General features: G+C 53.2%; 12 protein-coding genes across 12 annotated transcripts; 7 read left to right on the top strand and 5 right to left on the bottom strand.

The window, feature by feature from the left end:
- Nucleotides 1-183: 183 nt before the first annotated feature.
- On the top strand, nt 184-2,535 carry N7443_007525 (Zinc finger ZZ-type; the record flags this gene model as incomplete). The annotated part of the gene is made up of 4 exons (XM_056887581.1): nt 184-446; nt 503-1,337; nt 1,391-1,667; nt 1,724-2,535. 4 exons carry the CDS (start codon nt 184-186, stop codon nt 2,533-2,535), a joined length of 2,187 nt encoding a protein of 728 aa, XP_056739272.1.
- A 447-nt stretch (nt 2,536-2,982) lies between these two features.
- Nucleotides 2,983-4,428, top strand: N7443_007524 (acyl-CoA dehydrogenase; the record flags this gene model as incomplete). The annotated part of the gene is made up of 4 exons (XM_056887580.1): nt 2,983-3,184; nt 3,243-4,158; nt 4,213-4,322; nt 4,382-4,428. 4 exons carry the CDS (start codon nt 2,983-2,985, stop codon nt 4,426-4,428), a joined length of 1,275 nt encoding a protein of 424 aa, XP_056739271.1.
- Nucleotides 4,429-4,911: 483 nt separating this feature from the next.
- N7443_007523 (putative ubiquitin conjugating enzyme (UbcD)) lies at nt 4,912-5,780 on the top strand. The gene is made up of 5 exons (XM_056887579.1): nt 4,912-4,976; nt 5,042-5,218; nt 5,273-5,297; nt 5,358-5,541; nt 5,607-5,780. Exons 1-5 carry the CDS (start codon nt 4,933-4,935, stop codon nt 5,744-5,746), a joined length of 570 nt encoding a protein of 189 aa, XP_056739270.1. The 5' UTR covers nt 4,912-4,932; the 3' UTR covers nt 5,747-5,780.
- A 1,948-nt stretch (nt 5,781-7,728) lies between these two features.
- On the bottom strand, nt 7,729-8,271 carry N7443_007522 (White collar 1 protein; the record flags this gene model as incomplete). The annotated part of the gene is made up of 1 exon (XM_056887578.1): nt 7,729-8,271. The coding sequence occupies one exon, from the start codon at nt 8,269-8,271 to the stop codon at nt 7,729-7,731; it is 543 nt and encodes a 180-aa protein (XP_056739269.1).
- A 642-nt stretch (nt 8,272-8,913) lies between these two features.
- On the bottom strand, nt 8,914-10,728 carry N7443_007521 (VOC family protein; the record flags this gene model as incomplete). Its single annotated transcript, XM_056887577.1, has 2 exons — nt 8,914-10,483; nt 10,553-10,728. The coding sequence occupies 2 exons, from the start codon at nt 10,726-10,728 to the stop codon at nt 8,914-8,916; spliced, it is 1,746 nt and encodes a 581-aa protein (XP_056739268.1).
- A 1,723-nt stretch (nt 10,729-12,451) lies between these two features.
- N7443_007520 (18S rRNA pseudouridine methyltransferase) lies at nt 12,452-13,520 on the bottom strand (the record flags this gene model as incomplete). The annotated part of the gene is made up of 3 exons (XM_056887576.1): nt 12,452-12,928; nt 12,988-13,241; nt 13,478-13,520. 3 exons carry the CDS (start codon nt 13,518-13,520, stop codon nt 12,452-12,454), a joined length of 774 nt encoding a protein of 257 aa, XP_056739267.1.
- Nucleotides 13,521-15,324: 1,804 nt separating this feature from the next.
- N7443_007519 (ESCO family N-acetyltransferase) lies at nt 15,325-16,541 on the top strand (the record flags this gene model as incomplete). Its single annotated transcript, XM_056887575.1, has 2 exons — nt 15,325-15,356; nt 15,407-16,541. 2 exons carry the CDS (start codon nt 15,325-15,327, stop codon nt 16,539-16,541), a joined length of 1,167 nt encoding a protein of 388 aa, XP_056739266.1.
- A 476-nt stretch (nt 16,542-17,017) lies between these two features.
- N7443_007518 (uncharacterized protein) lies at nt 17,018-18,301 on the top strand (the record flags this gene model as incomplete). Its single annotated transcript, XM_056887574.1, has 1 exon — nt 17,018-18,301. One exon carries the CDS (start codon nt 17,018-17,020, stop codon nt 18,299-18,301), a length of 1,284 nt encoding a protein of 427 aa, XP_056739265.1.
- A 303-nt stretch (nt 18,302-18,604) lies between these two features.
- On the top strand, nt 18,605-19,519 carry N7443_007517 (uncharacterized protein; the record flags this gene model as incomplete). The annotated part of the gene is made up of 2 exons (XM_056887573.1): nt 18,605-18,675; nt 18,736-19,519. 2 exons carry the CDS (start codon nt 18,605-18,607, stop codon nt 19,517-19,519), a joined length of 855 nt encoding a protein of 284 aa, XP_056739264.1.
- A 979-nt stretch (nt 19,520-20,498) lies between these two features.
- Nucleotides 20,499-22,737, top strand: N7443_007516 (translation initiation factor 2A; the record flags this gene model as incomplete). The annotated part of the gene is made up of 6 exons (XM_056887572.1): nt 20,499-20,523; nt 20,623-20,692; nt 20,753-20,824; nt 20,882-21,519; nt 21,577-22,168; nt 22,221-22,737. The coding sequence occupies 6 exons, from the start codon at nt 20,499-20,501 to the stop codon at nt 22,735-22,737; spliced, it is 1,914 nt and encodes a 637-aa protein (XP_056739263.1).
- A 488-nt stretch (nt 22,738-23,225) lies between these two features.
- Nucleotides 23,226-24,280, bottom strand: N7443_007515 (uncharacterized protein; the record flags this gene model as incomplete). Its single annotated transcript, XM_056887571.1, has 2 exons — nt 23,226-23,700; nt 23,790-24,280. Coding segments are annotated over 2 exons (966 nt in total), but the record flags the coding sequence as incomplete, so codon positions are not given.
- Nucleotides 24,281-25,040: 760 nt separating this feature from the next.
- On the bottom strand, nt 25,041-27,061 carry N7443_007514 (uncharacterized protein; the record flags this gene model as incomplete). Its single annotated transcript, XM_056887570.1, has 2 exons — nt 25,041-26,934; nt 27,003-27,061. 2 exons carry the CDS (start codon nt 27,059-27,061, stop codon nt 25,041-25,043), a joined length of 1,953 nt encoding a protein of 650 aa, XP_056739261.1.
- Between the last annotated feature and the right edge of the window lie 376 nt (nt 27,062-27,437).

Raw genomic sequence — 27,437 nt, 5'->3', positions numbered from 1 at the left:
TTCCAATATCACGTGACTAGAAGAAGCTTGGGCCAGCGGAACTAACGGTTTTCATGACCGCCTTCCGAATGTAGTAGTTCGGCCCCGGGTCTGGACCGGTAATGCCTCAGGCCGGGGAGGATCCCCGCTTCTGCTATTATTCCCCAGACTCTGCCATGCGGGAGTCATACCCGACTTCACAATATGAAGCGGAATCGCATCCATTTTGAGGCCAATGGCGATGCGTCGTCCGCTTCTCCCCAAGGCGGCTTTACCCCGGAGGACTCGCGGGCACCGAACCATGTCCCGAAGATCTCGCGGAGGATACGCGCATGTACCGAATGTAAGCGACACAAGGTGCGGTGCGACATGAAGGCGGGTGAGGTGACATGTTCGCGATGTCGGCGTATGGGATTGGAGTGTGTTGTCAACAAGAGTCTTCAGACGCTACTGGAGGATGAAGCCGAGTAAGTCGTAGCTACTTTAGGGGTTGCGATACAACAAGCTAACAGGAGCAATTTAGATGGAAGACCGTGATTGAGCTGGCAATGACAGATTTGTTGAGGAAGGCTCAGCTTCCGGAACTATCATACTACCAGGCCGGCGGTGGAACTATCGAGACGCCTTCGAAGAAACGGGGCCGGAAAGAGTCAACTGCGTCGGTAGATGATACTCTTGCTATGGGACACCAGAGAACCGATTCAATGGATTACCCTGCGGGAAAAGCAACTGGATCAAGCTCGTCAAGCTATACATTTTCGCAGCCACAGCCGCAATTCTCTATAGACCACGAGGAAACAAGTGCTACATCGTTGGTAACGGCCCCCATGGGGAGTTTATATGAGGTGACACAGCTCAGTGAGAATCGTGAGAGCTCTCCCGGACAGCAGTCGCCGGATCAGGCATTGGTGACTGATTTCATATCGCGCGGAGTGGTGGACCTACAAGAAGCAGAGGAGTTGTTCTATCACTTTGACCAAGTGCTTAACCGTTACCTTTGGGACGGAGCATTGTTGGCACATAAAGATCTGACATCGGCTCGGCGGTCATCGTCTATGTTGTGTGCTGCTATCATGGCTGTAACGGCGTTGCATATGCCTACTAAAGAGCGCACTTTTGACACTTGCTATACTGAGTTTGCCAAACTCGCGTCTGAGTCTATGCTCGGACACCATCATACCATGGACGATGTTCGAGCCTTGTGCATTGGTGCTTTTTGGCTGGCAGACGTGAGCTGGAAGCTTTCTGGATACGCGGTTCGCATCGCCACTGAACGCAACTTGCATCAATTCTACCGCAAAGCCCTGGCAGGATCTCCTGAACATAAGGAACAGGCCAGGTTGTGGTACCTGCTCTATGTATTTTGTTTCTTGCCCCGAATACTCCCCTCAAGATGCTAATAGATGCGCAGACCCTTGAGCATCACTTCTCCATCGCATATGGTCGACCGCCGATCATTCACGAGGATCTCGCAATAACCAACCACAACACCTTCACAAAATCGCCAAACGTATCCCAGGGAGACCTACGACTACATAGCCAAGTTGACCTGTTCATAATTCTCACCCGTATCTACTTTGCATTCGGCCCCGATGTCGATCTCGAAGTGCCAGAGAGCGAATTCCCCAAGATTGACCAGTACGACTTGGATCTGGGAGACTGGAAATCAGCATGGCTACCAAGGCTCGGTAAGATTGTATCCGGACCCCTTGTTGAACTTTTCTTTTGCTGATTCCGTCCACAGCTGGGAGTCGTCACGTCGGTGCATATCCCTACAAAGCCGTCTACATGCACTACCATTTCTCTCGACTCCAGTTGAATTCAGTCGCCTTGCGTACTTACCACTCTTCAACCTCATCACGAGTTATGTCACCGGAACGCAGAAAGCGGGCCAACATTGCCATTGAATCGGCCGTCGCCACTTTGCAGGTCTGCCTAGACGAGCGTGACATTCAGCGGGCGCTGGTTGGCGTGCCGCTGTACCTCCACAGTATGATCACTTTCGCAGCAGTCTTTTTATTGAAGATCGCAGCCAAATCATGCTCCAACGGCTCAAACCTGGGCCCTAGTCAACACAGCTCGATCGCCTCGGCTGGTTTGCTTGTCGACGTCGGATATGTTCGGGTCCTTGTTGGTCGGACTGTTGAGATGATGGTTGAATGTAGCCAGCGTGCAAGCGAGCGTCACCTTAGCCATCACATCGCACGCGGTCTTCGGAAGATGCTCACTGGACTCGAAGAATGGGAGAAGCGGAACGGCAACCCACAGTCTATGGTGTCGACTCCGCGAGAGACGCCCTCCTTGTTCAAGCCGGTCATCATCCCCGGCGCCCAGATTTTAGGCGAGCGAGACACTATCTTGAACCACCCCCCTCCGTTACTAGGAGTGGCACCTTTGTCCGCGGAGCGCAGTAATGGATTCGAGCCCATGGGCAAACCCGAGACAGGTCTCTCAGCGGGCTCTATGGATCCGATGATGGCGGATCTGTGGGGATTCGACGAGGACTATTTCCCCACAGGCGTGTTTGACTTCCTGCAAAGCCAGATGCCGGCGTAACGGGCCTGGTTCTTGGTTCTACCACCCCTTCTTTGTATATAAATAATGACGACCCTGTTGGTCAATAATCATGACAGATGAATATAGGCATTAGATAGATTGAAAATATTACGTTACGGTACCTGCTCCATTGCAATTCGGATGTACTTACCCCATGGGCACCGATGAGATGCCGAGCCACCGAGAGAAATGACGACCGAAAAACTCCGAGTCGGACGGACCGACATGCGAATTACTCGGAACTTGTATCGAATCGTTTCGCAGAAACCAAATTCCTAGCCCCGATAGTCCTAGTGTCTTGTCGCCACTCATTGAGCTCGGTGATTTGCTGCCCCAGAATTACCGAGGTTCTCCGTCACTAGTGCATATTTGATTGAGCTCCCCCGCAACATCTTGATAACCGCGAAGCTCATTCTCTCCACCCCCTACACTCTTCCTTTCCACAAAATGATGAACCGATCACTACTGCGTGCCGCTGCGCGCTCTGTCCAGGCCGGTCGTCCCGTCGCTGGCCGCCGGTACGCTTCCTCCGCCGTCTTCAATTGGGAGGATCCCCTCGCTGCGGAGGAGCTGTACACACCGGAGGAGCTGGCGGTCCAGGACACAGCCCGGCAATATTGCCAAGATCGATTGATGCCGCGTGTCTTGGGTAAGTCATTCTGTCTACATTTTGATTTAGATACTAGCTAACATATCTTCGCTATAAGAGGCCTACCGTAACGAAGACTATGACCGTCGAATCCTCGAAGAAATGGGCGAGCTGGGCTTGCTTGGCGCCTCAATCCAGGGATACGAATGCGCCGGCGTGAGCACCGTGGCCTCCGGCTTGATCACCAAGGAGGTGGAGCGCGTAGACTCCGGCTACCGCTCTGGTATGTCGGTACAGAGCTCACTGGCCATGACGGGCATTTACGAGTTCGGTACAGAGGAGCAGAAGCAGCGGTGGTTGCCAGGTCTTGCCAAGGGCAAGCTGTCCGGCTGCTTTGGTCTGACCGAGCCGAATCACGGCTCTGACCCTGGATCTATGGAGACGGTGGCCCGTGAACACCCGACCCAGAAGGGCATGTATTTGTTAACCGGAAGCAAGACCTGGATTACTAACTCGCCCATCTGCGATCTGGCTCTGGTGTGGGCGAAGCTCGAGTCCACCGGCAAGATCCGTGGTTTCATTGTTGAGCGTGAGCGCTGCACGCCTGGCTCTTTTGAGACTCCCGCAATCAAAAACAAGAATGGCCTTCGTGCTTCTATTACTGGCATGATCCACATGGATGATTGCCCCGTCCCTGCGGAGAACATGTTCCCCGATGTCGAGGGTCTCACGGGCCCGTTCACCTGCCTGAACAGCGCCCGGTTGGGCATTGCTTTTGGTGCCATGGGCGCCTTGGAGGACTGCCTTACCCGTGCACGTGAGTACTCGCTTGAGCGCAAGCAATTCAAGGGCAACCCGCTGGCCAAGTACCAGCTTGTTCAGAAGAAGCTGGCCGATGCAGCCACGGACGCTGCTTACGGCACATTGGCGGCGGTGCAGGTGGCTCGTCTCAAGGACGCAGGCAAGGCCACCCCGGAGATGATATCTATGATTAAGCGACAGAACTGCGATCGGGCGCTGGTCAACTCGCGAATGTATGTGTTTCCTTTTTGTTTCTGCCCAAGTGATGCTAACTGTTTTATTTCCAGTCTCCAAGAGATCTTTGGCGGAAACGCTGCCAGTGATGAGTACCATATTGGACGTCATGTGTCCAATTTGTTCGTGGTGCAGACTTACGAGGGTCAGAGTGATATTCACGGTAAGTGGTTGCGTGCCCAAACCTGGGACTTGGACTTGGGCTGACATCCATCTCAACAGCATTGATTCTCGGCCGTGCTATCACCGGCAAGCAGGCCTTTGTCTAGATCATGAACTGTATATAGATTGTACATCTACACCAAAATAAATGAACTATACCAGCGATTTTATCAAAGGCAGATACCGGAGTTGCCGCTTTCCCGATCGGGACAGGACGAACGCCGCACCCGCACGTGACATCATCGAGGGGCTGTATTTTAAAATTGCAATTGAAAGCAGTGAAATGCTCCCATGGCCACCTGAAACCCGTCACCTAGTCAATAGATCTTAAAAATGATATGATAATACATAGTCATACTGTAGTCATCGGCCTTGTACGTTCTCGCCCGGGTATATAAAGGCCAGCCCCACGGTCTTCACAGTACAGATGTGTCATGCGTGGCGTGTATTGGTAATACCCCCAACGACACCCGCCTGCCCACTTTCCCCCTCTTTCTTCTTCTTTCTCTTCTCTCTTTTCCACACAAAGACGTAACCGTACGTGTTGCTCCGGCTCTGAATATCGTCCCTCACTGACCTCCTCCAGTCTTCTTCTTGTCACTCTCGTCGCCATGGCTCTCAAGCGCATTAACAAGGAACTCACTGATCTCGGCCGGTAAGATTGTGCCCGTCGAGCCTTCCAACCTTCATCAAGTCTGAATACTGATTCTTGTTCCACAGGGATCCCCCTCCTCCTGCTCCGCTGGCCCCGTCGGAGATGATCTGGTATGCACTACGAAACACCTTGAATGCCCTCACTCTCGCTTTCCCCTCCCCCTTTCTCCCCCGTCGTGCCCGCCCCCTCTTGGCGGCAGCCTTATCGTGCGGCGGGGCTGAAAGTGTCCCCAGTGCAGATCGGTGGGATAATATGGAAGACGGATGACTGACTTGTTTCTTTTTTCGCTGCAATAGTTCCACTGGCAAGCAACCATTATGGGTCCTGTGAGTCAATTCTGTGTCCGGCGGGAGTGATATTCGCGATACTAATATTGCCCAGGGTGACTCGCCATACTCGGGAGGCGTCTTCTTCCTCACCATCCACTTCCCTACCGACTACCCCTTCAAGCCCCCGAAGGTCAACTTCACCACCCGCATCTATCACCCCAACATCAACTCTAACGGCAGCATCTGTCTGGACATCCTGAGGGATCAATGGAGCCCTGCTCTGACCATTTCGAAGGGTGCGTACTCCGCCGAACCTTCCCCCCCTCTCTCCCCGCAGAATAACATAACTAACCATCTTCAGTGTTGCTCTCGATCTGCTCCATGCTCACAGACCCCAACCCCGACGACCCGCTGGTGCCCGAGATCGCGCATGTCTACAAGACAGACCGCCCCCGGTACGAGGCGACGGCTCGCGAATGGACTCGCAAGTACGCTATTTAAGATCGGCAAATTTCTCAACAAATCTGCCCATCCCTCATTCCATTCATCCGTGACGCAGCCTCGTTCTTCCTCATCGCTCCTTTGCATCTTCTTTTCTGTTTTCTGTTAGAATCAGATCCTGTGAAGCCTGGCGTACCGTGGTCGTAGAAACTTTGCAACCGGGTTGTTTTTTCTTTCATGTGCGCGCGTTGCAACTGTTGCTACCGTTTCCTAAACGCGTCTCTGTTAGTCCGGGGCATGTCATATCAACGATCATTATGACCCTTTTCCTGCATTCATGGCATCTCTTGTGTGACTCGGGACCTTTGATCTGGGAGTTGTGACGCTTCTGGAGATTAAGTCTCTTGCTGCTTTCTTCCTGTTCCTCTAATCTCGAAGAAAAGAAAAAAAGATAATATCCCTCGGTGATAAAAACCTTCTTCTCGGTATCTTGGAGACCGCTGTGGTTACGGTGCTAGTGGATTGATTCGCAGGAGTGACATGGCGGAGATGACGGGGTTGGCGGGGACTGCGTGCTGATGGCTGGTGGAGGGCTTTAACGATTTCTTTTTTCTTTGTCGCAGATAGCACAATCCAGGCAGGCCCGTCTTAAAAAACTTGGTTCTAAATTGTAGCCAAGTTAGCTGAAAAGACGTCTTGACGTAAACCTTCCTCTCACGAACTCCCAACCACACTTTACACACATTCTCACTTCTAGCCACTGCTACAATCACGGACAATAACGTCAGACATGGGATACCTCGAGTCCTTTGTCACTATTCTTGCCCGAGGAGACTTGACTTGAAAAGTACCTTTAAGACGGTGTTTTCTGATAGACACGTGTTGGACCAGAAAGATGTATTCATCCATCAGTACTGAACAGAAAGACCGGCAAAGTCGGACATTATAATCCATTGTCATACCTCAGCTCTATAGAGCAGTGGAACCGACGTATCGATCACACCTGGCGGTGAGGATGCGCCGCATCGGTAGACCAAATCTCCCGCAATAGATCGGGTTGAAGCTATTGCCAGCCAGCCACTATGCATTGCCGTCGAGTGGAGTATTTTCTAGCCAGTTCTTTGGGCAGGTGGATGCTGTTGTGCTGGCGAGGAGGAGATGTTTGAATGATGAATACGCCTCTAAAAAGCATATAGGCACTCGAAAAGAGGCACAAAATGCTATCGAAGATAGCCACCCTCATACCGAAGCAACGGCAGAGCCTATAAGGCGTGTTCCGACACAATAAGGTTATCGTGGAGCGTGCAATTCTCTCGAACGATATAATCAGTCGATTGACGGCCGCTCGCGCCCTCTACTACGGAAATACACTATACGGCATATTAAACCGCTCAGCTACTCTGGCATAGTCGGTGGACGAGATACAAACCGATCAATTGCGAAGAGGAAGGCAGATAAGGCTATTTGGGATACAAAGCGACTGGCTGAACTACATGAGAGAGTCCACAGCAAACCGCTACCCAAACAGCCTATACGGGAGAGTGACGCATCAATAGAGGCAACGAGGGCAGCAGAAGAAGTTCCTGAGCTTTTTCTCCTGATCCAAATCCAATACGTTGATAAAAAGTGTGAATAGCATCAAAGTTGGTCTAGCGGTGAAAACTGGTCTACCGATGAAAATCGGTCTACCGGTGCGGCACACCCTCACCGCCAGGTGGGCGGCGATATTACGAGGCACAAATACCAGTCCGTCACTAGGGCGATTTCGATCGACATAGAGATCCATACTCTGAACCTAGTCTTCTGCCAGGGCTGGAATGGTTGTGTCTTGCAAAGGTCCCATAAGAGATCATGAGGGGCCTTCGTTTCATTTGGTCGATGCAGGGAGAGAGCTCCATTATACTCTGTTGCATCCCCTGTAGAGGCGATATGTCAGAGTTGCCAGTGGCCGCTAAAAAACTAGGTACAAAAAAGGTGCGAAATATATATTTCCATGCCCATCTCCTCTAGACAAAAGTGCGGTTACTTCGTATCATCCACAATCATAGTACGAAAATCCCGACGATCACGGCGGCGCCAACCACCATTTCTTGAGCCGTGGCAATCGGCATAGCCGCATTAGTGGTGGTGGAAGCAGTAGGCCTCGAGCTTGCATCGGAGCTCGTGCTTGCTGCTGAGCTCGAACTGGCATTGGAGCTGGTGCTTGAAGCCGAGCTCGAACTGGCAGTCGTAGAAGTCGCCTCATTAACCATAATAGTCCTGGTAGCTAAAACCTTGGACGATGCCGAAGACACCTGCTCCGAATAGTCACTCGCAGTGAATGGTATTTTGGTAAAACAATCGCCGGCCGTGGACCAGCTATCATAATCATCGGTTGTCGTGGTCGAGTCGCTTGTTTCTTCGGACGGAGTCATGTCGTTCACGCAGCAGAAGGCGTCGGTGTCATCGATCACCATGTTGCCGTAGCAGCATTTGGAATTGCCGTCGGGTGGAGTGTTTTCTAGCCAGTTCTTTGGGCAGGTGGATGCTGTTGTGCTGGCGAGGAGGAGGGTTATGGGAAGGAGGAGATGCTTGAATGACGGCATGGTGTGTAAGTCCCTTGATGGGCCGGGGTTGGGTTATTCGGAAGGGTTGAGGGGGCGCGGGATTTGAATTCTGGGTGGTGCTTGAACTTTGTAGTCGAGATGGATGCCGAGCTTTCTAGACGTGAGTTGCCCTGCGCACGGTGCTGGTGATAGTTCCCTGCTTGATTGGTGCCGACGCTGCTAGTGTCCCCTAACCCGGAATTACGGACGAGGCTGAGACCCTTGGCGAAAGAATTGGGGGCCAAGGTTCATCTGCAATCCCGACTGTTCCGAGGGGAACTTCGGAATCATTGGGACGAGTACGTGCTATCTTCCTGGTTAGAGGAAGATCGTAACCTGGGGCCAAGGGTAGTTCCTAGAAGAGTATTGATCATTGAAAGCATTTGTATAAATGCAAATGTAATGTGAATTGTAGGTTTCTAGAAATGCAAAATGTACCATAGCCATGCAAATATTAATGCAAATGAACAACTGAAACCAAATGTTATCTGTCGTCTGTGTGTGAAATGCAAGTGTGAGGTGTCGAATCCAGGTCAAGGTCAAGGGCAAAAATAGGATGTAAGTGAAAATGGAAAAGAAGATGAAAAAGGAGATGACGGGAAAGAAGATGCAAGATGCAAAAACAATCCAAGAACCTAAGCATCAAACAGCAACCTGACTCCCCCGTCGACTACCCGAATGCGAAGGCGCCTTACTTCCACCCGCCTTAACAGTCCGGTGCGAAGCCCTGGACACCTGACTAACACTATCCGCGGGTCTGACAGGCTCGTCCATCGTCGATCTAGACGAGTGTTTCGAAGCCTTCGAATGACTCGAGCGATGCGAGTGGTGTGATCGAGTCCGGCTCCCAACTTGACTAATTGAGTCATCCGGCGTGACGTGCGAGTTTACGTCGAGGTCGATGACACTGTCAGGCAGAGGCACTTCGCGCGCGGACACGTGTGATTTGTTGCCCTGGCCTGCGTGTGCGCTGGCGCTGTAGTACGTTGCGTGTGAACCGGCGGGGAGCGGAATATTACGCGCTGAGCGCGTGGACGAGGCCGTGCTGACTGCGTCTTGGGCCTTGAAATGAGATTGAACAGAGTGAGAGGAACTGGCGCGGTGCATTTGGGAAGGCTTGCTGTGCGAGGAGTATGTGCCTCTGTCGTCATGGCTGTGGCGGCGTTGGAGGCTCTGTGGAGATGCTTTGATTGTTGAGGCCGAATGCACGCTACCGGCTCGCGGCTTGTCGGCGGCGTAGCTGCTGATGAAGGTGCTTGGGCTGCAAGGGTGACGTTGCTGCGAGCTGTGGCTGGGTGGTGGGTACTCGATTGCCCGGAGGGGAATATCCTCGGGGATGCTGAAAATGCTGCCATCTGAGGCGCGGCGGCCGCGGTCGTCGTAGAACTCGGTGGGCTCGTAGATGGTGCTGGCGCGTGGGTTCTTGGAGAAGGCACTGCGGCTGACGGTAGATCGGGGACCTGATGCGCTGGTGTAGATGCTGCGCGCTGGTGGAGCTTCGATGGCTCTCACGGAGCGTTGCGAGGAGACTTGGGATGGTGGTCCCATGAGATATTGTTCCTCTCGCCGAGAAGAGACATGCGATGGCGGTGCCATAAGCTGGTGGGATTCAGGCGTATAATGCGAAGCTTCCTTAGGCTTCTCAGTGGTTGACTGAGAGTCTCCCTTGACCATTGCATATGCAACCGCAGCACCAGCAGCGGCACCGATCAGAGTACCGATAATAGTCTTAGCTGCTTTGCTACCATCATCGGGTTTCTGGACCGTCTGCGTCGTATAAGATGGCGGTGGACCCTGAGACCGATGGGAAACAGCAGTGGGCGCTTTGGATACTGCAGTCGGAGTTTTTGAAACGGCAGTGGGAGCCTTGGAGACAGCACGAGACTTGGCCTCAGATCTGGGAGGTGCAACACTCTCAGCCTTGACAGAGGTAGCTTTGCTGCTCTTGGACACAACGGATCCATTTTCCAGGACCGCTATTGTCGGTCCTCCGACTTCTGATGCAACGACCGAAGCACCGGGGCGGTATACCGCTTCGACGCTATTCCCATCGAGATCAATCACGGCGGCACTGTAGTAGCCGGATATTGAATCTCGTTCTCGGGGCTCACCATGGAGCTTTGCGCCGGCTTTTACCGCGGCGTAGACGAAGGACTGGACAGCCTCTTTCGAGGGGGCTGGGAATGCGACGTGGACGGCGCTGACCGCAAGTCTATGGGGTGTTGAGTCAGTCACTTATCCCCACTTGGTAATATCAAACAAGTTGACTTTAGGAACTTACCCAGGCTTCTGCTCGGTAATCCAGAAATCGGCGGGGGCACCTGCCTTCTGCCCGAACCCGATGTACTCTTCCACTCGACCGATAAACTGATATCCCAGAGGCTGGAGACAAGACAGGAAGAAGGAAGTCGCGGTAGGCAGGTGGGAGACTGTCACAGTTAGATGCGAGACAGGCATATCGAAAAGATCGCGTGTCGGGCCAGCGTCACGATCTCAGGACAGAAAGGATGTATTGAATGATAGATGAATAGAGTATGAAGAAGTAGAAAGAAAGACCATATGCACCTGGTCAGGGATGGAATATATACGGTGAGAGGATCTCCCAAGTCTATAAAAGCCCTGAACGATGACACCCCACCATTCACGTTTCCTCGAAGCCAGTACCCAGTCGGAGGCAGACTATCAGAAGGGGTAAAATAGCCTTGATTCCCATAGTTTCCATAATCTCCATAAAAATAGGAAAACAGGGCCCTCTCTGCCCAAGATGCAACCGATTATCCGGCTATCCACCGGCCTAGAATGGATAAGCCCATGGCGACTGGGTCTCTCTTGTCTGCGTGGAGCAACCAGCTGCCAATGCAGTGTGGATCGGTCCGCTTGTTGGCAGCGTGAACAGGACACCCTACCGCATTGAGCGATCTGCACGTCGGGAGGTGAAACGCTGGTTCTGGAATTAGAGTGAGGCGGCATTTGAGGAAAGTCCTGTACTGCGGTAGCGTGATTAGTCTTGCGGCAGGCGGATGTAGGCCCGAAGGGGGGGCCTTGGACATGTTCCTGGCCAGATTCGGTGAGGAGTGGAAGGTGTTCATTGGGGGGTATGGGTTTGTAGGTGGACTGGCCGCTCGGATCTCAGGGGGGCCAGGTCATCGCGGGGACTTGGGTTTGTGGGTCGTGGATGAAGGTGGGAATGCTCGGTTGGTTAGCTGGACAAATCGTGAGGCGGGACGTGGTGACAGTGGAGCATTTTTGGAACGCTCATTTGCGCAATCGTGGTTTGGCTCTTGGGCAGTGGTGCTGACCGCCACTATGGACGTGCTTTCCGAGCTCGTTTGAGTCACTCCATCTTTCAATCATCTTCGAATTCTGGTCGATGGACCCGTGAGCCCGTGAACCCGTGAACCCGTGGACGAGAGAGTCGAGAAGTCTCTGGGCACGAGTGCAATGCCCAAATGAAGCCCTGGGTCTTCGTCTACGTCTACAGATATGCATAGTCCCGATTAGCTGCATCATTAGTCGCAAAGTGAGTGAGGCAAGTAGCATGCCACGTCGAACACTGGAGACAACGTGACTTCACACTACTTGACAGGATCTACAAAGTACAAGATATCGGTACTACTCCGTAGTGCCTGCCTAGGTAGATGAGCAACCGAAATTCTTTGTATTCTCACACAGTATGTGCCTAACAGGAGCCAGACTCCTCTCTATGTTCACTTTTTCTGGTCTCGCCACACACGCGGGCTGAGAGTCGGATTCAGGACTGGACCGCGAAAAGGAACCAAATGCCATCCAGTCCGAGTGTCTCTTTGTCGAAGGGGGGTTCCCAGTCAAGTCACCCCCCTTTACCCTGCTCCTAGAGCAACATCGACGCTGGCCGTCCCGTTCTCGGGCATCCCGACAGTCAATAGATCTTCAAAAAACACAAAATGAGAAGAGTAGATAAAAGGCGTGTCTCGGGACGGCAGTCGAAAAGAAAACAAGAAATTGTCGAAATTCATGTACCGGAGACGGACCCCGTTGGTCAACGCATGAGGTCAAGCTCAAATTTGAGAATCCCCGATCCGCTGTGTCAACTCGTCGCAAGGAAATTCGTTGGGATTCATGGTAATTCACGGGAATCTACCGAATCTGCACACGGAGGGCAGAGGGCGCGCTTACAGCTGCGCAACGTTCAGCCTGCCGATCACAGAATATCCCACACCTCCTCGGCCGCGTGGCAGAACTTGCTGCAAGCCACACTGGCACTCAAACTGTAGTTGCTGATACTGATGGTGTCATCCTTGAACGAGTCGGCAAAGTCGTCGTGGCCCTTGGCCATGGCACCAACGAAGATCGCAATGCTCTCCTTGGGGCCCAGCGACTCGACGTAGTCCTTGGTGCGGACCACGGGGGCGTCGAAACTCATCGTTACCTTGCGGCAGTTCGGGGGCAGATGGTCGAGGATCGGGTTCTTGATGACCTTGAGGAGCTTCTCCTGCGAGTTGGTGGAGCGAATCGACAGGCGGTGGAGCAGCTGGACCATCAGACCGGCGAACCGCTTGAAGGTTCGAGGAATGCGGACGGACGGGTTGACCTCGATCAAAACACCCTTGGCCGTGTGGATGAAGATTTGGAGGCGGCCAGCCTTGTTGACGGGGGAGTCCAGAAGAGTGAGGAGACACTAGAGGGGATTGTTAGCCCATCATTCAAGCATGTAAGCATGTCTATCGTAGAGCCTACCTGGTGGGTAATATCCGGCCGAGCCTCGCTGATATCACGATTCATCTTGCGCATGATACCGATGTGCTCGTCACTGTTCAGCAGAGAGTACTTCTCATCCTTGCCACCGCGGCCGGCGGAGGCCCGGTAGGTTTCGAGACTCGCATTGGAGAGAATGACGATCAAACGCTGGGTGTCCTTGTCGTGTGTGGGAATGGTGACATGTTGCTCCGCAACGAGTTGAGGCAGCTCGGGCGGGGGGCACGACTGGGTCCCTGTAGGTACAATCTTGTTAGCCATGTGCAAATCCTGCGGGCCTCGGTACGCTATAACACGAAATGGAGGAAAGAGGATTGACAGAGTTGGTAGACAAAAAACCACAACGTTGAGGAAGCGGAAGTCTGCTTCAACGGTTTGCTGGTCCGCAGATCCTGGGCCATTTGGAAAAGGGTTGGGCTCTGAGATTGAAAAGACCGGGGAAGGGTGCAGGTGAGAACAAAAGGCTACTCACTCGCGCGCTTACGCTTTCCAGCTCCAGAAGCGTCGTCCGACATGGTTGGTATGGGAAATGAAGTTGGGGAGGAATCAGAAGAGATTTTTGAGTTGACTCCGGCTCCGCAGATGGTTCCGCGGGTCAAAAGCGGGACCGACACTTGACTTCACAACAAATGTTGCGAGATTCTCCGAGAGAACTTGGTCTTGTAAATATTTGGAATTGAAATCGTTCAATCTTTAGCTCCTCCATATAGGCCGGAGAAACTCGAGGGTTTTATACGACAGATCACCGACTTCGGAGATTCCGTCATGGCTCTCGGGTGAGCTTATCCTGCACGCTGCAGCATCTCCATCGCTTTGCAGCCGGAGTTATATAGTCCGTATTGCCCTGCTTATTCTTCTATAGAGTTTGAATGGCCGTGGTGAGAGGCACTGAGAGGACCGCTGATGCTCTACAGAGGACCCTCCAAGGATGGAAGTTCAACACGACAATCCGAGTCCCGTCTACTGTACAGTACTGTAGGTACCGACCCACCTGCTACCTGCGTCCAGGAGTGACAGTCCAGGGAGCCCCGCGATCCCCCTCAAGTCAAGCGGGTGATGCGCGTGTGTAACACGGAGTTGCTGACCAGTTTCTACCAATCAATGCCCGCGGAGCCCGCACATCGAAAGCATTAGAAAGCTAACCGCCGGAGTCCGTCAGTCCGCAAGAACCAGGCAAACCGAGTCAAGAGTTGATCCGGGGTGATACGAGCAGGGTCAGCAACATAGCCGCACATCCGAAATGAAGCTAGTCTTTGGTGTGCCAAAGAAGTGCCAGTAGTGGCAGTAGTGCCCGTTGAGCCCGTGGCTGTCACGGCTGAGTGATCCATCTCCTGAGAATTGAATTTGGCCCAGTAGCCTGCACTCCCGTGGCGAGCCCAGCTCACTCTGAAACTCTATGCTGTACACACAAGCATACCCTGGAAATCAGGGGGGCTGCCAGAGAGCGTATGTAACTTTGTAAACCTCGTAATTGCCGTCTCCATCCACGCCAATCAGTGAGCTCGATCCCAATCACGTCTCATCGGCACAGCCCAATCAGGATAGCCAGGAGGCCCAGTTGCTTGTGGAAGTGACTGGAAGTCCGAGACAGTGGGCGCAAGTCCATGAAAACATAGAGATGACGAAGTCCAGGAACAGAGCTCTCTAGCGGTCTGCGATCGGCAAAACACCTTGCACGATGCAATGCAAGATGGGAAATGAGGGCCGTGAGTGATGGCTAGGTGGGCTAGCGTACGGTAGGTTTAGGGGCGTAGGCTGGGCGAGGCTCAGAGGCCACGAGCAAGTTCTATAGTCAAATGGGGCGAAAGGGAAATGGAAATAGTATGTGAAATAAGCGTGTGGATGACTGGTTCCTGGAAAGGGGTTCTGCCCGAGCATACCAGGCAGAAATCCACCAAAAGTCAGGAATGGGAAATGCACAAATGCAAACTGCAAGATTCAAAAAAGGCGGCTGGGATTTCTTTCCTTGTATTTGCTCTTCCCAGGTGTATTCTCTATACTGAACTCATCTTCATTCATCTCCCGGGTGGCGATTCTTGTTGGACCTGAGCTACTTAATACCGAACAGCCCCCATCACAGCCCTGGAACTTGGTATCGACTGGAAACCCAACCTCCCCTGGACTTTATTACCCCTCCAGCTTGACATTTCCAACCCCAGACCGCGAACCGGCAAGGGATAACTGTAAGTTGAGCTTCCCTCCCGTCGAACAATATGACCTAAACAAGTTAGCGCCACGCGTGCAGTGGAACCTATGTAAAGTGCAAAACCCCCCCCGAAATAACAAACCCATCCTGCCATTATTCTGGGCATAAGGGAGATGCCGTGGACTGTCACCAATTCTTTTAAGCGGTATGTTCTTCTCTCCTCGTTCAAATACGCCTACTAACTTCCCCCAACAGAGGCCTGATGAAAACATACGGAAGACCGACATGGCGCGTTTATGACGATGAGCGGGCCGCGAAGAAAAGACGCGTCCTAGATGAATCCGACGAGGCAGAGACAAATCTCCAGAACGCGATCCGTGAATCGTCCGCTGCCGTACTGTCCAGCCCTTCGCGCCGCAACTCAGTCGTGCCGTCCGAAGGCACCCTGGACGATATCGACGATCTCACCACGCCGCCATCCTCGCCGCCGCCGCGACTGACTCCCCCGCCGGCGAACACCCGCAAACCCACCTTCGCTTTTCTCAAGCGCAAGCACAAGGACGCGTCCGCGGGGTCCCCCTTGACAGAGGTCAACTCCAACAGCGTGCGCTCTTCTGCCGACCCGCCTAAGAACAAAGCGCAAAAACCAGCGATGCGCCAGATGCAGATTGATTTGGGGAACGAGGTGCGCAAGACCTGTACGACCTGTGGCATGGAATACATCCCCTCCAACTCCGAGGATGCCGCCCTGCATAAAAAGTTCCATGAGATGAACTCGACCGGTGTTGATCTGGGCAAGGCATTCATGCGCGCGAACGCCTCACGCTGGGTCTATGAAGCTACGCGATTCGACGAGGGCTACGTGGTCATTGTGGATCGCAAGGCATCACCCAGTGCCAAAAACCAAGCGAAGAGGGTGCTCGAGGTGGTCAACAAGGAACTGTCATCTCCGGAGATTGAAGATGAGCTGCTCTGGGGTCAGACAGAGCCTCCGAAGGATAAGAAGGAAGACGGCGAGGACAAGGTGGACCGATACCGAGTTTTCCTCCATATGAAGGACAGCCGATGTGTCGGGCTCTGTTTGACAGAGCGCATCTGGGAATCACGACCGGTCGCACAGGAGGAACCGAACGGAAATAATTCGTCCGTGTCGGTGCGTGACGAGGTGCACCCAGCCATTGTCGGCGTCTCACGCATCTGGACTTCTGGCGCGTCGCGCCGGAAGGGTATCGCCCTGGATCTCTTGGACTGCGTGGTGAGCAACTACATCTACGGCATGGAGATCCCTAAGGACCAGATCGCATTCAGCCAGCCTACGGAGAGCGGCAAGCGGTTAGCACATAAGTTTTTCGAGGAAGAAGAGACATGGCATGTGTATAATGAGAGGTGATGGCAGGGGTCGTTTAGTTTTATTTTTATTATGGGTTCCTAGGGGGGGGGGGGGGGGGGTTTCTTGGGTTTCCTGTTTATTTCCCGGGGAGGCCATTTTTATCGTGATTCATTTGTACCATATATTGCACGACTCGTGTACCAGCCATTCAAACTGAAAATTTTCCTCTGTTTTGACAGGTTTAACGGTTCTTTTGGTATAAGTATACTTTTGGTGTGTAGCCTCTCGGGGCTCCCGGACTGCGTCTATCGGAAAGCGGCGCGTAGAACTGGTCAAGAAGCTCGGCGGGGATGTTTCTTCCCCCTCTTCACATCTCCGTCTTCCTCTCGTTTTACCCTCGGAGCTGCCCCCATCGCGATGTCTGGTTCCAATCCTTTTCGTAGGAACTTGGACGGTGAGCCCCTCCTCTCTTCCCCCGATGCCCGCCACTTCCGATGACATGATGCAAGGAGCATTCAATCCCCCACATCAAGCTAATGAACTGTGAAACAGGTGGTTCTGTCACGGCTATAGCACCACAGCCTCCAGCTTTCCCAGCTACCAGCAATGTAGCCCCCTTGCCCTCCAACCCCTCCGTCCCGGTGCCCAACGGCTACCCCGGGAAGTCGTCTTTATCGCTCGAAGTCGAGACCGATGGCTCGACCTCCGATGAACAGGCGGACCCTTTCAATCCCGATTCATCGGTGGGCGACAATGACGGGGACGATGAGGACGATGCGGGTAGCTCCAAGAATACTCCTGTTCTCGTCGATCGCCCGCGAGCATCGTCTGGGTCAGCTCCACACCTAGCTCCATCCGATGGATCATCGTCTACACCTTCCTCAAAGCTGTCATTCAAACCATCCGAACACAAAATGCGGTCTACGGCAGATACCCAGGCCTTCAACTCGGCAGAAGACGTTGTTTCAATGACCCGGCCGAGACAGATGTCTTCTGAACAAGAACAAGGCACCAGCCGTTCCAAAGACAGGAAACCTCCGCCGCCGCCTAGAAGCCATCATGGAAAGCGAATTAGTATTACAGGCAGTACAGCTTCTCCCTCGATTGCCACGCCTCCTCGATCAAATAACCGCCTTTCATACCATGCATCTTCCCCAGAGAGCTTGACCTCTGCACGAGCATCGGGCACTCCCAATGCCAGCTCAGTATACAATACAGCACCAGGGGACTACTTCTCGGTTTCTTCTGAAACCCCAAGGGCGACCGACTCAACCGACTCGCTTCATCGCAGCAATTCCCAACCCAAGCGACCACCGACGCCGCCTCTCAGCCGACGCCACAGCCAAATGCGGTCAAAGTCCGCCCAGTCCAAATCTAGCGGCAGTCGATTAACCATGTCTTCGCTTGATTCCGAGAGTAACGATAGCTCCCAGCCTCCGAGTCCAGGCCGGTCCACCCGTTCCGTCGCTTCATCTATGTCTCAGGACCGCAAGCGCATCAGCATGCCCCCACCTTCCGGGGAGCCGCGATCTGGGGTTACAGATTCTCTATCACCTCCCCCAAGCTCAAGGCCCAATCTCAATCAGGCTGGACGCCGGGCCTCATCGTATGGTAGTTTAGGAACGGGCTCCTCCACAGCACCACCCCCACCCCCGCCTCGTCGAGGACGGGACTCGCAACGTGGTAGTGACGGGGGTCTAGTGTCGCAGGCTACAGAAGGAGCAACCCTGCCACAACCATCCAACGCGAGTGATATATTGGCGGATTTGTCGCGATTACAGAAAGAGGTGGATGAACTTCGGCGAGCACAAGGCCAATGAGAAATAAGCAGCAGGCTGCATGATTGGATCTTTTCTATAGCCGAGATGACTTGTATGAATGAAATGTATGAAACACTAGCTCTTTCATGGATTTCTATTGAAATGTGAAAAGGTGGGGTTGCCCAGGCCAAACATGACGTCGAGGCCCAGCGATCACTGAAATGCTCCCAAAGATTCGCGGATCCGTCGTTAGTGACTCCCCGCAATTTCCATCGTATCTCACACTTCTTCAACTACCACTTTTGCTTTTGTTTTCAAAGCCTCAAGGTCTCAGAGCCTTCAAACTGACGCATTGATCCCATCATGACTACCCCTACGCTGATCAACCTCCCTCCTCCTCCCTCGGACCCCGTCACCCCGTCCGACATGGGACCGTAAGATCTCAATTGCCTTTTCAACTTTTCAACAATCAAACTAACCTTACAATCCTCCAGAGGAACCCCCAACTCCGGAACCACCTCCCTCTCCGCGCTGTCCACCACGGCCATCAAAGACGGCCACCAAGGCCAACCATTCCCCCACGGCCGCCACGCCCACCAGTCCTCCTCCGCCTCGGCCTCTTCAACTACAACCCTCGAAGCCGAGCGAGCCGACCGCATCTCCCGCCTCGCCGGCCTCGAACGAGTCGCCACGGCCCGTCAAGGACCCACCACCGCCCCATCCGTCCCCCACGGCCCAGGCTACTTCGACGGCCACGCCCTAAAAGAGCGCAGCACAGTCGGCAGCGCCAGCGCCACGGGTAGTTTCGGCGGCCACACGACCTGGACATCCAGCGATACATATGAAGCAGACAAGATGAGCGAAGGCCCCGATGCAGATGACGGACAGTCCAGCGTCGGCAATATGAGCGATGAAGGGAACGCTAGTCTCGTGGGCTTTGGAGAAGGCGCGAATAGTACCATTAGCGGTCCGGTGTCGCGGCCGCCAGGTGTTAGTCGCATCTCTTCGGGTGGGCTTGCTAGACCTACTTCTATGAGCTCGAATGTTGGGAGACTGAACCCGCTTGCTTCGTATATTCAACAGCAGGGCCAACAGGGGGATTCGATGATGGCTGCTTCACCGACGGGTTCGACTACACCCGAGCCTGTTACGGAGGATGCGCGCATGGTTGATGGCATGACTTTTGATTCCGATGTCGTTGATACCACGGCGAGGACCCCGCGGCTGGCTACTCCCAACCAGAGTAGTGGTGGGTTCGATTTCCCGAGTCGGGAATAGGCTCCGTTAGGGGAATGGGGAGATCACGATGGGCTGGATGGCATTTTGATTTGTTTTTTATGTGGATTTTCTGTTTCTTTGGTTTGATTCTACCTTTGCTCGGGGTGGGATGTGGAATGTATTTCTATGGACGGAGATCGGGCATTCAGACACCCTGCTGGGTGGCCACGACAGGTATGTATCGGTTATGAACTATTTCAGCGCAGTTTAGCAATATCGTTTTTCTCTTCTTTTTTTTGGTTGGCTGCTTTGGCTGCTTTGTGGCGTTGCATGTCTAAGAATGAACATTGATATCCTTTGATTTGATCCTGTGCCCAGGTGGCGTAAAATAGTACATTACACATTATACACATGACCGTGGAGTCTGAACATAAACAATGGAGAATATGAAAATATATGAGCATTGAAAATCGGTGAACGTCGTAGTCACACTACCACTTAGTCTAATGAGACAAAGGGCTCAGATGACGGCATGCCGCCGAGCTGAACCCGCCCGAATTTTCCACTCCTTTGACTTGACTCTTCAACCTCCCCACCCTGAACACCTCCCCTCCCCTCTCGGACTCCGCCCTCTGCTGGCATTGACTTGTCTAGCACTGAAGATCCATCTCTCCGACAAGCAATCTACTTCTTGCGCTTACGCTCCAATTGAGCCTTCGGCATCACTCTTGCCTTGCCACGTTTTCGCTTCTGATCTGATTCCCGTCCCAATCTCACTTGAGTCGTCCTTTGATCGACCTATTTCGTCTTGATACCGTCCTGCCTTTTTCGCTAGATCCTACGTCCCTGTTTCTTGCTCGCACCCCGCTTGCGACTTTTGACTTGGGTCTTTCCGATCGGACGTCTGCATCTTCATCTGGTCTTTTGGTAGACTTGATTTTGAGCCGATAGCGATACTGATCTGTCTCTTTCACGGACGAATTTTAAAGACATTCTTTGGTGGCGACGTCGTTCCAGATTTCGAATTTCGAATTTCATCATGGCGGCTCCTACGCAACTTGCTTGTGCGTTGTTCTCTGATTCCCCACGATGAGTGAATGGCGGTTGCCTGGATTCATTGGGGGCGTGTGGTTGTTTTGATGCACGTGCTGACGTTGACTTAGACCGTACCCTCAAGGGCATTGGCATCATGGATGCTGCCCCTACTTATGAGGCTCTGCCGGGCTTTGCGAGGTAGGTTTTGCGATGGATCTGGGCTACGAAATTGGGTGACTGACTTGTGTGTTTTGGCAGACCTGAGGGAAACCTCCGCTGTAGCTCTTACTCTCCGTGCGGCCGTTATTACGCATATGCATCTCCTGAAAAGTACGTTGATCCTGGGTATTTGTTTGGTAACTTGCAGTCTAACAAATCTCTTTGTAGGGTCACCATTGTCGACGCCTCCTCGGGCAACATGGTTTCGACCATCCCGGCTGAAAACGTGTTCGAGCTGGGATTCTCCCCGCTTGGCACCTATGTTATCACCTGGCAACGCGCCAGCAAGGACGAGAATGGCGATGCGACAAAGAATCTTAAGGTGTGGCGCGCTGTTGAGAGTGGAGACGAGCACACTGTTGTGGGCAGTTATGTCCAGAAGTCGCAGACAGGCTGGAACCTGCAGTACACCCCGGACGAGAAGCTGTGTGCCCGTGTTGTGACCAACCAGGTCCAATTCTTCCAGAGCGACAACTTGTCCACCGTTTGGAATAAGCTGCATGTTGAGGGGGTGGCTGATTTTGCCCTCTCGCCGGGAAAGACTCAGTCCATTGCCGTGTTTATTCCTGAGCGTAAGGGCCAGCCTGCTGCTGTTAAGGTCTTTATTGTGCCGCAATTTAATGCACCCGTTTCTCAGAAGAGCTTCTTCAAGGGCGACAAGGTTCAGCTGAAGTGGAACTCTTCTGGCACTACCTGTATCGTCCTTGCGCAAACTGAGGTCGATCGTACTGGAAAGAGTTACTATGGCGAGACTACTTTGTATCTGCTCAGCGCCAGTGGGGCTTTCGATTCCCGGGTGGATCTTGGTATGTTTCTTTTTATATCATGAAAATCATTGACCAGATGCTAATTCACGCAAACAGACAAAGAAGGACCCATCCATGATGTGAGCTGGAACCCCAATTCCAAGGAGTTCGGTGTCGTCTACGGCTACATGCCTGCCAAGACCACCATTTTCAACCTGCGCGGTGTGCCCAAGCACACCTTCCCTTTGAGCCCACGGAACACCATCCAGTTCTCTCCTCATGGTCGATTCGTCCTGGTTGCCGGTTTCGGTAACCTGGCAGGCCAGATGGACCTCTATGACATGGAGAAGAACTTCCACAAGATTACTACTGTCGAGGCCTCCAACGCCAGTGTGTGCTCCTGGTCCCCCGACGGTCAGTACATCCTGACTGCCACCACTAGCCCGCGTCTGCGCGTTGACAACGGCGTGCGCATCTGGCACGTCAGCGGTAGCCTCGTGTACAACGAGGAGATGACCGAGCTCTATGATATCACCTGGCGCCCCCAGACCATCGAGCAGCACCCCCTCGGTGACCCTTTCACCCAGCTGCCCGTGCCTCACCCTTCCGCCACCGCCTACCTGAGCACCCGCAAGGCCCCTGTCAAGTCTGCCGGTGCCTACCGCCCCCCCGGAGCCCGCGGCCAGCTGACCCCCCCTCGCCTTCAAGCGTGAGGACCAGGGTGGCGCCGCCTTCGTCCGCGACGGCGTCCCTGGTGCTAGCATGAACGGCTTCGGCAAGCCCCGCCGCCGCGAAATCCCCGGCGCCGAGCCCGCCGAGGAGTATTTGCCCCCGGGTGCCGCACCTGGTGGTGGTGTCCCCCTCCCTGCAGGCGCCGACGAGAAGCTCTCCAAATCCGCAGCCAAGAACAAGAAGAAGCGCGAGGCCGCCAAGAAGGCCCGTGACGACGAGAACACTGCTCCTGCCCCCGCCCCCGCCCCCGCCCCTACCGGCCCCAGCCCCGATCGCAACCGCTCGCGTGGCAAGAATGCTCCCGCCGTCAACGGAAATGGAAACGCTCCCAAGCGCCCCCCCTCGCCTCCTCCTGCCCCCATTGGTCCTATTGAGCCCTCGGCCCAGGATAAGAAGATCCGCGGCCTGCTCAAGAAGATCCGTGCCATTGATGAGCTAAAGATGCGTCTTGCTGGTGGTGAGAAGCTGGAGGATACTCAGATGAAGAAGATTCAGACTGAGGATTCTGTGCGTAAGGAGCTTGATGCTTCTGGCTACACTGGTTGAGCGGGATGCGATGTCATGTGTTGAGTTGCAAATAGGAGCGGATCATATGGTGCATTGGGTTTTGTATATCGTCTGCATATTGCATTCCAGACGTACAGAACCCGCTTTCTATCGAAAATATTAGATGAAATTGAATCGACTAGTGCTGTATACTTCAGTTTAGAGAAGCATGTTTCTATTTTCCGTCAGCCTGCCATATTGCCATCTATTCTCACCCATCTGTTGAGAAATGGGAGTAAGTATCTAGATAGGGCCTTTAGGACGTCAATGAGGCTACCGAATGGTAGTTGCAGAGTACCAAGACAATAGTCGAACCTCGAATGCTTCTTGAGGCCTATATTAATACGGACTAAGTGCCTAACGGATGCTATAGGATCCCACAATGTCTCCCGGCGATCCTTAAAGAGACAAATGTTAACATGGGGTAGTGTCAGTGCCTCTATAAAAGTAATTGGCACAATATTCTAGCAAGGCTCCGTGGTGGAGGATCACCCCGAAAACGTATCCGCAACCCCATCCTCTCTCTCCAGCCTCTGCCTCTGCCAATTAGCCTCCCACCACCACAAACTAAGCTCACTCAGCTTCTTCTCGTTCGCCTCCTCCACCTCATGCCATGGCTTCTTCGCAAAGATATAATGTACAGCCTTGACCTCCTCATCCCTCCAAATGGCCCCGTGTACATTCTCTATCCGAAGAGTCTTCAACGCATTATAAACATATGGAAGCGCAACCCAACGCCCATCAAAGACATTTGATAGTAGCTCCTGGTCAGGGAAATCGTATTTTTCAATCCTTTCTGTCTCTTGCAGTGCAGACAAGATCTCACTGTAGATCCTGGATGAGGGAGTCACGACAAGTACGCCGCTGTTTAGCATGCCGACGCCTGAATTTGTTGGCGGGGCGGAGTTATGCGCCGAGTCTGGGATTAGGTGTTGTGCTGTGTATGCGCAGTTTGCGGGGATCCTGCGTCGGAATAGATTAGTATGTGAAGTTTGAAAATATACCTAGAGAGCAAGGTATCCAAGGTGCGTTTGAATATGGAGAAAACGTACCAGTTCGCCGGATAATGAGGCTTCTTCATCGGGTTACACGCACAAGCATGCGTCGCTGCGAAAACCCGCTTTCCGGTCCCGTCTTCTAGAGCCGCCTTCGGATCCAGCTCTACCTCCATCAATTCGTCCATATTTTGGCGCACTAAGATATCGCCATCTAGCAGGACCACGCGCTCGTATTCTTCCAGTGAGAATGTAACTAGCTTCGTCCATGTGTCGGCGAATCGTGGGTCTTGTTTGTATTCGCGCGTGCTGGCGGGGACGACTTTGGGAACCCATTGTGCGGCGATGCCGCGAGACTGGAGAATTTTGAGACCTTCGGGTGGGAAGCTCGAGGTGTAGAAGGCCACAAAGGAGTAGCGGGTGCCTTGGTTTGGAGGTGTAGCCGTGTTCGTGTTCGTGATGCTGGGGTCAGGTTGCGGGTGGTTAAGGGAATGGTGAAGGGTGAGGAGACCGGGTAGGTAGTCCATGTTGGTGATCAGGGAAGCCCATACTGGTTCCAAGTGTTAGTACTGGGATTGGAGAACATCAATGGGGTTGCGATGCTGCTGCTTTCCCTCTCTAGGTGGGATGTGCTGCAGCTGCAGGTAGTGACTTACTCCGCTTAGAAGGGGACGGGGGGTTTGTATTTGAGTCATGGTGCAATTTTCAACTATTGGAAGTATTGAAAAGAGTCGGAGATCATAAGACGAGCAGAAGAATGAGACGAGAAGGGGGAAAAAAGGAAGGCAATTATATTCAAGGTGGAGATCGGAGTTCGTTATCGATACGAGTGCCTCTCGGATCTGCGGAGACTCGGAGATTAGAAGATTGCGCCATTTTTGATATTTATGTCTACAGAATGTCCCATCAGAGCCGATTTACGCACCGCATTCGTACCGGACTACTCCCTTCTTTCCATCTCCATAGCTGCCAATGTAAGATTTGTCAAAAAACAGATCGGCAACTATACAGACAGCAGAAGATAACAGGGAACCCGGAAATCAAACGCAGGCGTTGCAACAAGAATGCTGCAGAGGACACAAGGTCCGAGGCAAAGGTGCAAGCACCTTATATGATGATTTTTGATATATCGCATCCGATACAGAGCTTATTCCTCCCGAAGAAGGAATTTCAAGGCATTGATCTCGCCTTGCGCTCCACCTTACAGCGCGAATGGGTTCCTAGCAAATTGAAGACATGTGAGCAAAGAAAAAAAGTAGATTATCATCGTTGGCATGGGTATCATCTATAGTCGAGTCTGCCCATTGATCAAGTAAAGACGCGGGTCCGCTTCACGGGGCTTCCCATGCGAAGAGATGCAGCTCCGCTCTGCATGCCGTTCAAAAGACGACCCATTCCCTCCACGTCTAACTCGCCTCGTTGCAGCATCATTTGATCATTCTCTGCAAGGACTTGCGGCTTTGCTGCGGCTGGCGCAGAATCAACGGATTCGTGCAAGCGGGGCGCAAGAACCATAATCTGGTGTTCCGCCGCGACAAGAACATCGAAGGTATGGCGCTCATCAGCCTGCGAGCGGCGGGCTGGTGTAGGGAGATGGCCGATGGCTTGGAAATTTTCACCCATCAAGCTCACATCTTGAAATGGGGTCACACGGCACCTATTCGAGGAGTCGAAAGTGCCGGTTGTTCGGACTGCATTGCGCCAAAGCGAAAGCAAGCTGGGGATGACAGCACTCTGCTGGCCATGGCGCAACAGGATCGACTCGTCTGGCAGTTGGTCTTGGGAAGAGTTGGTCTGGCATACAGAGATCTGACCACGCAGGGATGGACTGGCCGCAGTCATCGACCCTTTGAGAAGAGTGTCTTCGCGCACCCTTTTTGTTGATGGAGTCATCGGCGCGAATCGTGAACGGTGCTCAGCCTCGGACTGACTGTTGCTCGGTGGCGTCATAATACGTCCGCTGACAGCATATGCTGTCAGCGAGCCTCCTGTGACACCTTGGACACTCGACTGACGGTGCAGCGGACCCTTGGTGGCCCCTGGTCCAGCTCCTTCGAGATCCCAAACACCCCATTCACCATCCACCAGCAGAACCATAATGGCTCGGCCGCCCAAAACCCACTCCGCATCAATAATCGTCTTGCGGCGAGGAAAACCAGTCGGACCTTGCTCAAAGCCGGGGTATAGACTTATGAGCCAACGCCCTTCTGTGTCAATGGTTTCGTTATCCTCATGCGCGCTGGATGCACGTCGTCCAGATTTGGAAGGCTTTTGGACGGAAAAGCAAGAGTAAACCTTGACGCATCCGCTGTGGAATGCCACTAACAAGTTTGAGTGTCGAGAAGACGGATATGTTGAAGGGTTAAAAGCGATTGTCTGCGCGGGAGACGGCAAGATGCGTCGTTGAGAAACGAGCTCTTCCTCTATCAGGTGGTAGGTCAGATCCTTGTCAGAGGAGTCCTCTTGAATCGGAATACGATGCAAGAGCAGCACGCCGGAGCCTTCAGCAGAATGTGTTGCAACAAGCAGGTCCCATTTTCCTGATCCTCCAGCTCGGCTTCGAGACTTTCTGCGTTCTTGCTCTGCCTCTATTTCCTGGCAGGTGAACGTGAGAGACACGCCGCGGGGAATATCCTGATGGGTCACACCTCCACTGATAGTGAGGGTTTGAATATTCCAGGTCTTGGGATCAGTCTGGGCTGGGTGAGGCGGAATGAGCGGCAGAATCACCACTCGCGTTGAAAGATCAGAGCAGACGGCTGACATAACAATGTGGTCCTTCACAATAGGCGGGAAAGGGTCGAGAGGCGAGCGCGCCTCTTCTGGGAGAGCACGAGGGACAGCTAGTTCGAGCACCCGGCTTCCCAAGGGAATATCGATTTGTCGCAGGACCGCTTCATATGGGAAAGCAGGGTCGACCTCGGTCTCTTCGGCGACGAAATCGTAGGAAGGTCCTTCTGGTACTGCAGATGCCACAGGCGCATCTTCCTCATCGGAGTCAATGATCATGACTGAATCGCCTCCGTTATTCGTCGTGCTTTTTTCCTGAGTCAATTCAGGCTGCTCCAGTTCTGTGAACTGTCTTCCTCCCCACCATACAACCTTAAGTCCGGTCTCGTAGCCGTAAACGATGATTGAAGAGCCGTTAGGAGCTCGCAGGGGGTAACCTTGAGCTGCGTGGACGCGGTGGGAAAGCCGGTAGCTAAGAATTTGCGAAACTTCGTATCAGTGGCAAACTCGAGTCGCAAGAGCAAGAACCGCAGTGCCTACCTTAATTGCAAGCCATCTTCTCTGGGCCTGACCAGCGGCGCCAGAGGAAAGGAAGGCATGGTGTTGGTTACGATGCCGAGTGAAGGCGAGAGCTTCGAGCAAGGCGCCGGGGGCACCACAGGGATGGCTAACAAGCTATGCGTCAATAGCTCAAGCTCATAAACCGAGTGGAATGAGCTTTGTAAAAGCAATCCTGCGAAATGTTGTATTTCGGGGGGGAATGCGATGGTGAGTTGCAATGATGAGAAAGAAAGGTGTGTTATGGTCGGGCAAAAGAAGTTTGGGGAAGTCGGTCCAATCCCGCGTTCCTGCGCGTCTCCAACTTCAACTCCGATCAACAATCAACCACTCTACTACTCGAAATGACTCTCTGGTGGTGCGCACTACTCGATTAATTCTTGCGCAGACAATGGAAGTGGTCCAATCTGCAGCTCA

This window comes from Penicillium atrosanguineum, assembly GCF_028827265.1.
Source record: "Penicillium atrosanguineum strain IBT 20685 chromosome Unknown utg000006l_segment0_segment0, whole genome shotgun sequence".
NCBI classification, from domain to species: Eukaryota; Fungi; Ascomycota; class Eurotiomycetes; order Eurotiales; family Aspergillaceae; genus Penicillium; species Penicillium atrosanguineum.
The sequence above is the reverse complement of the archived record's forward strand: the minus strand, read 5'-3'. Positions and strand labels throughout refer to the sequence as shown.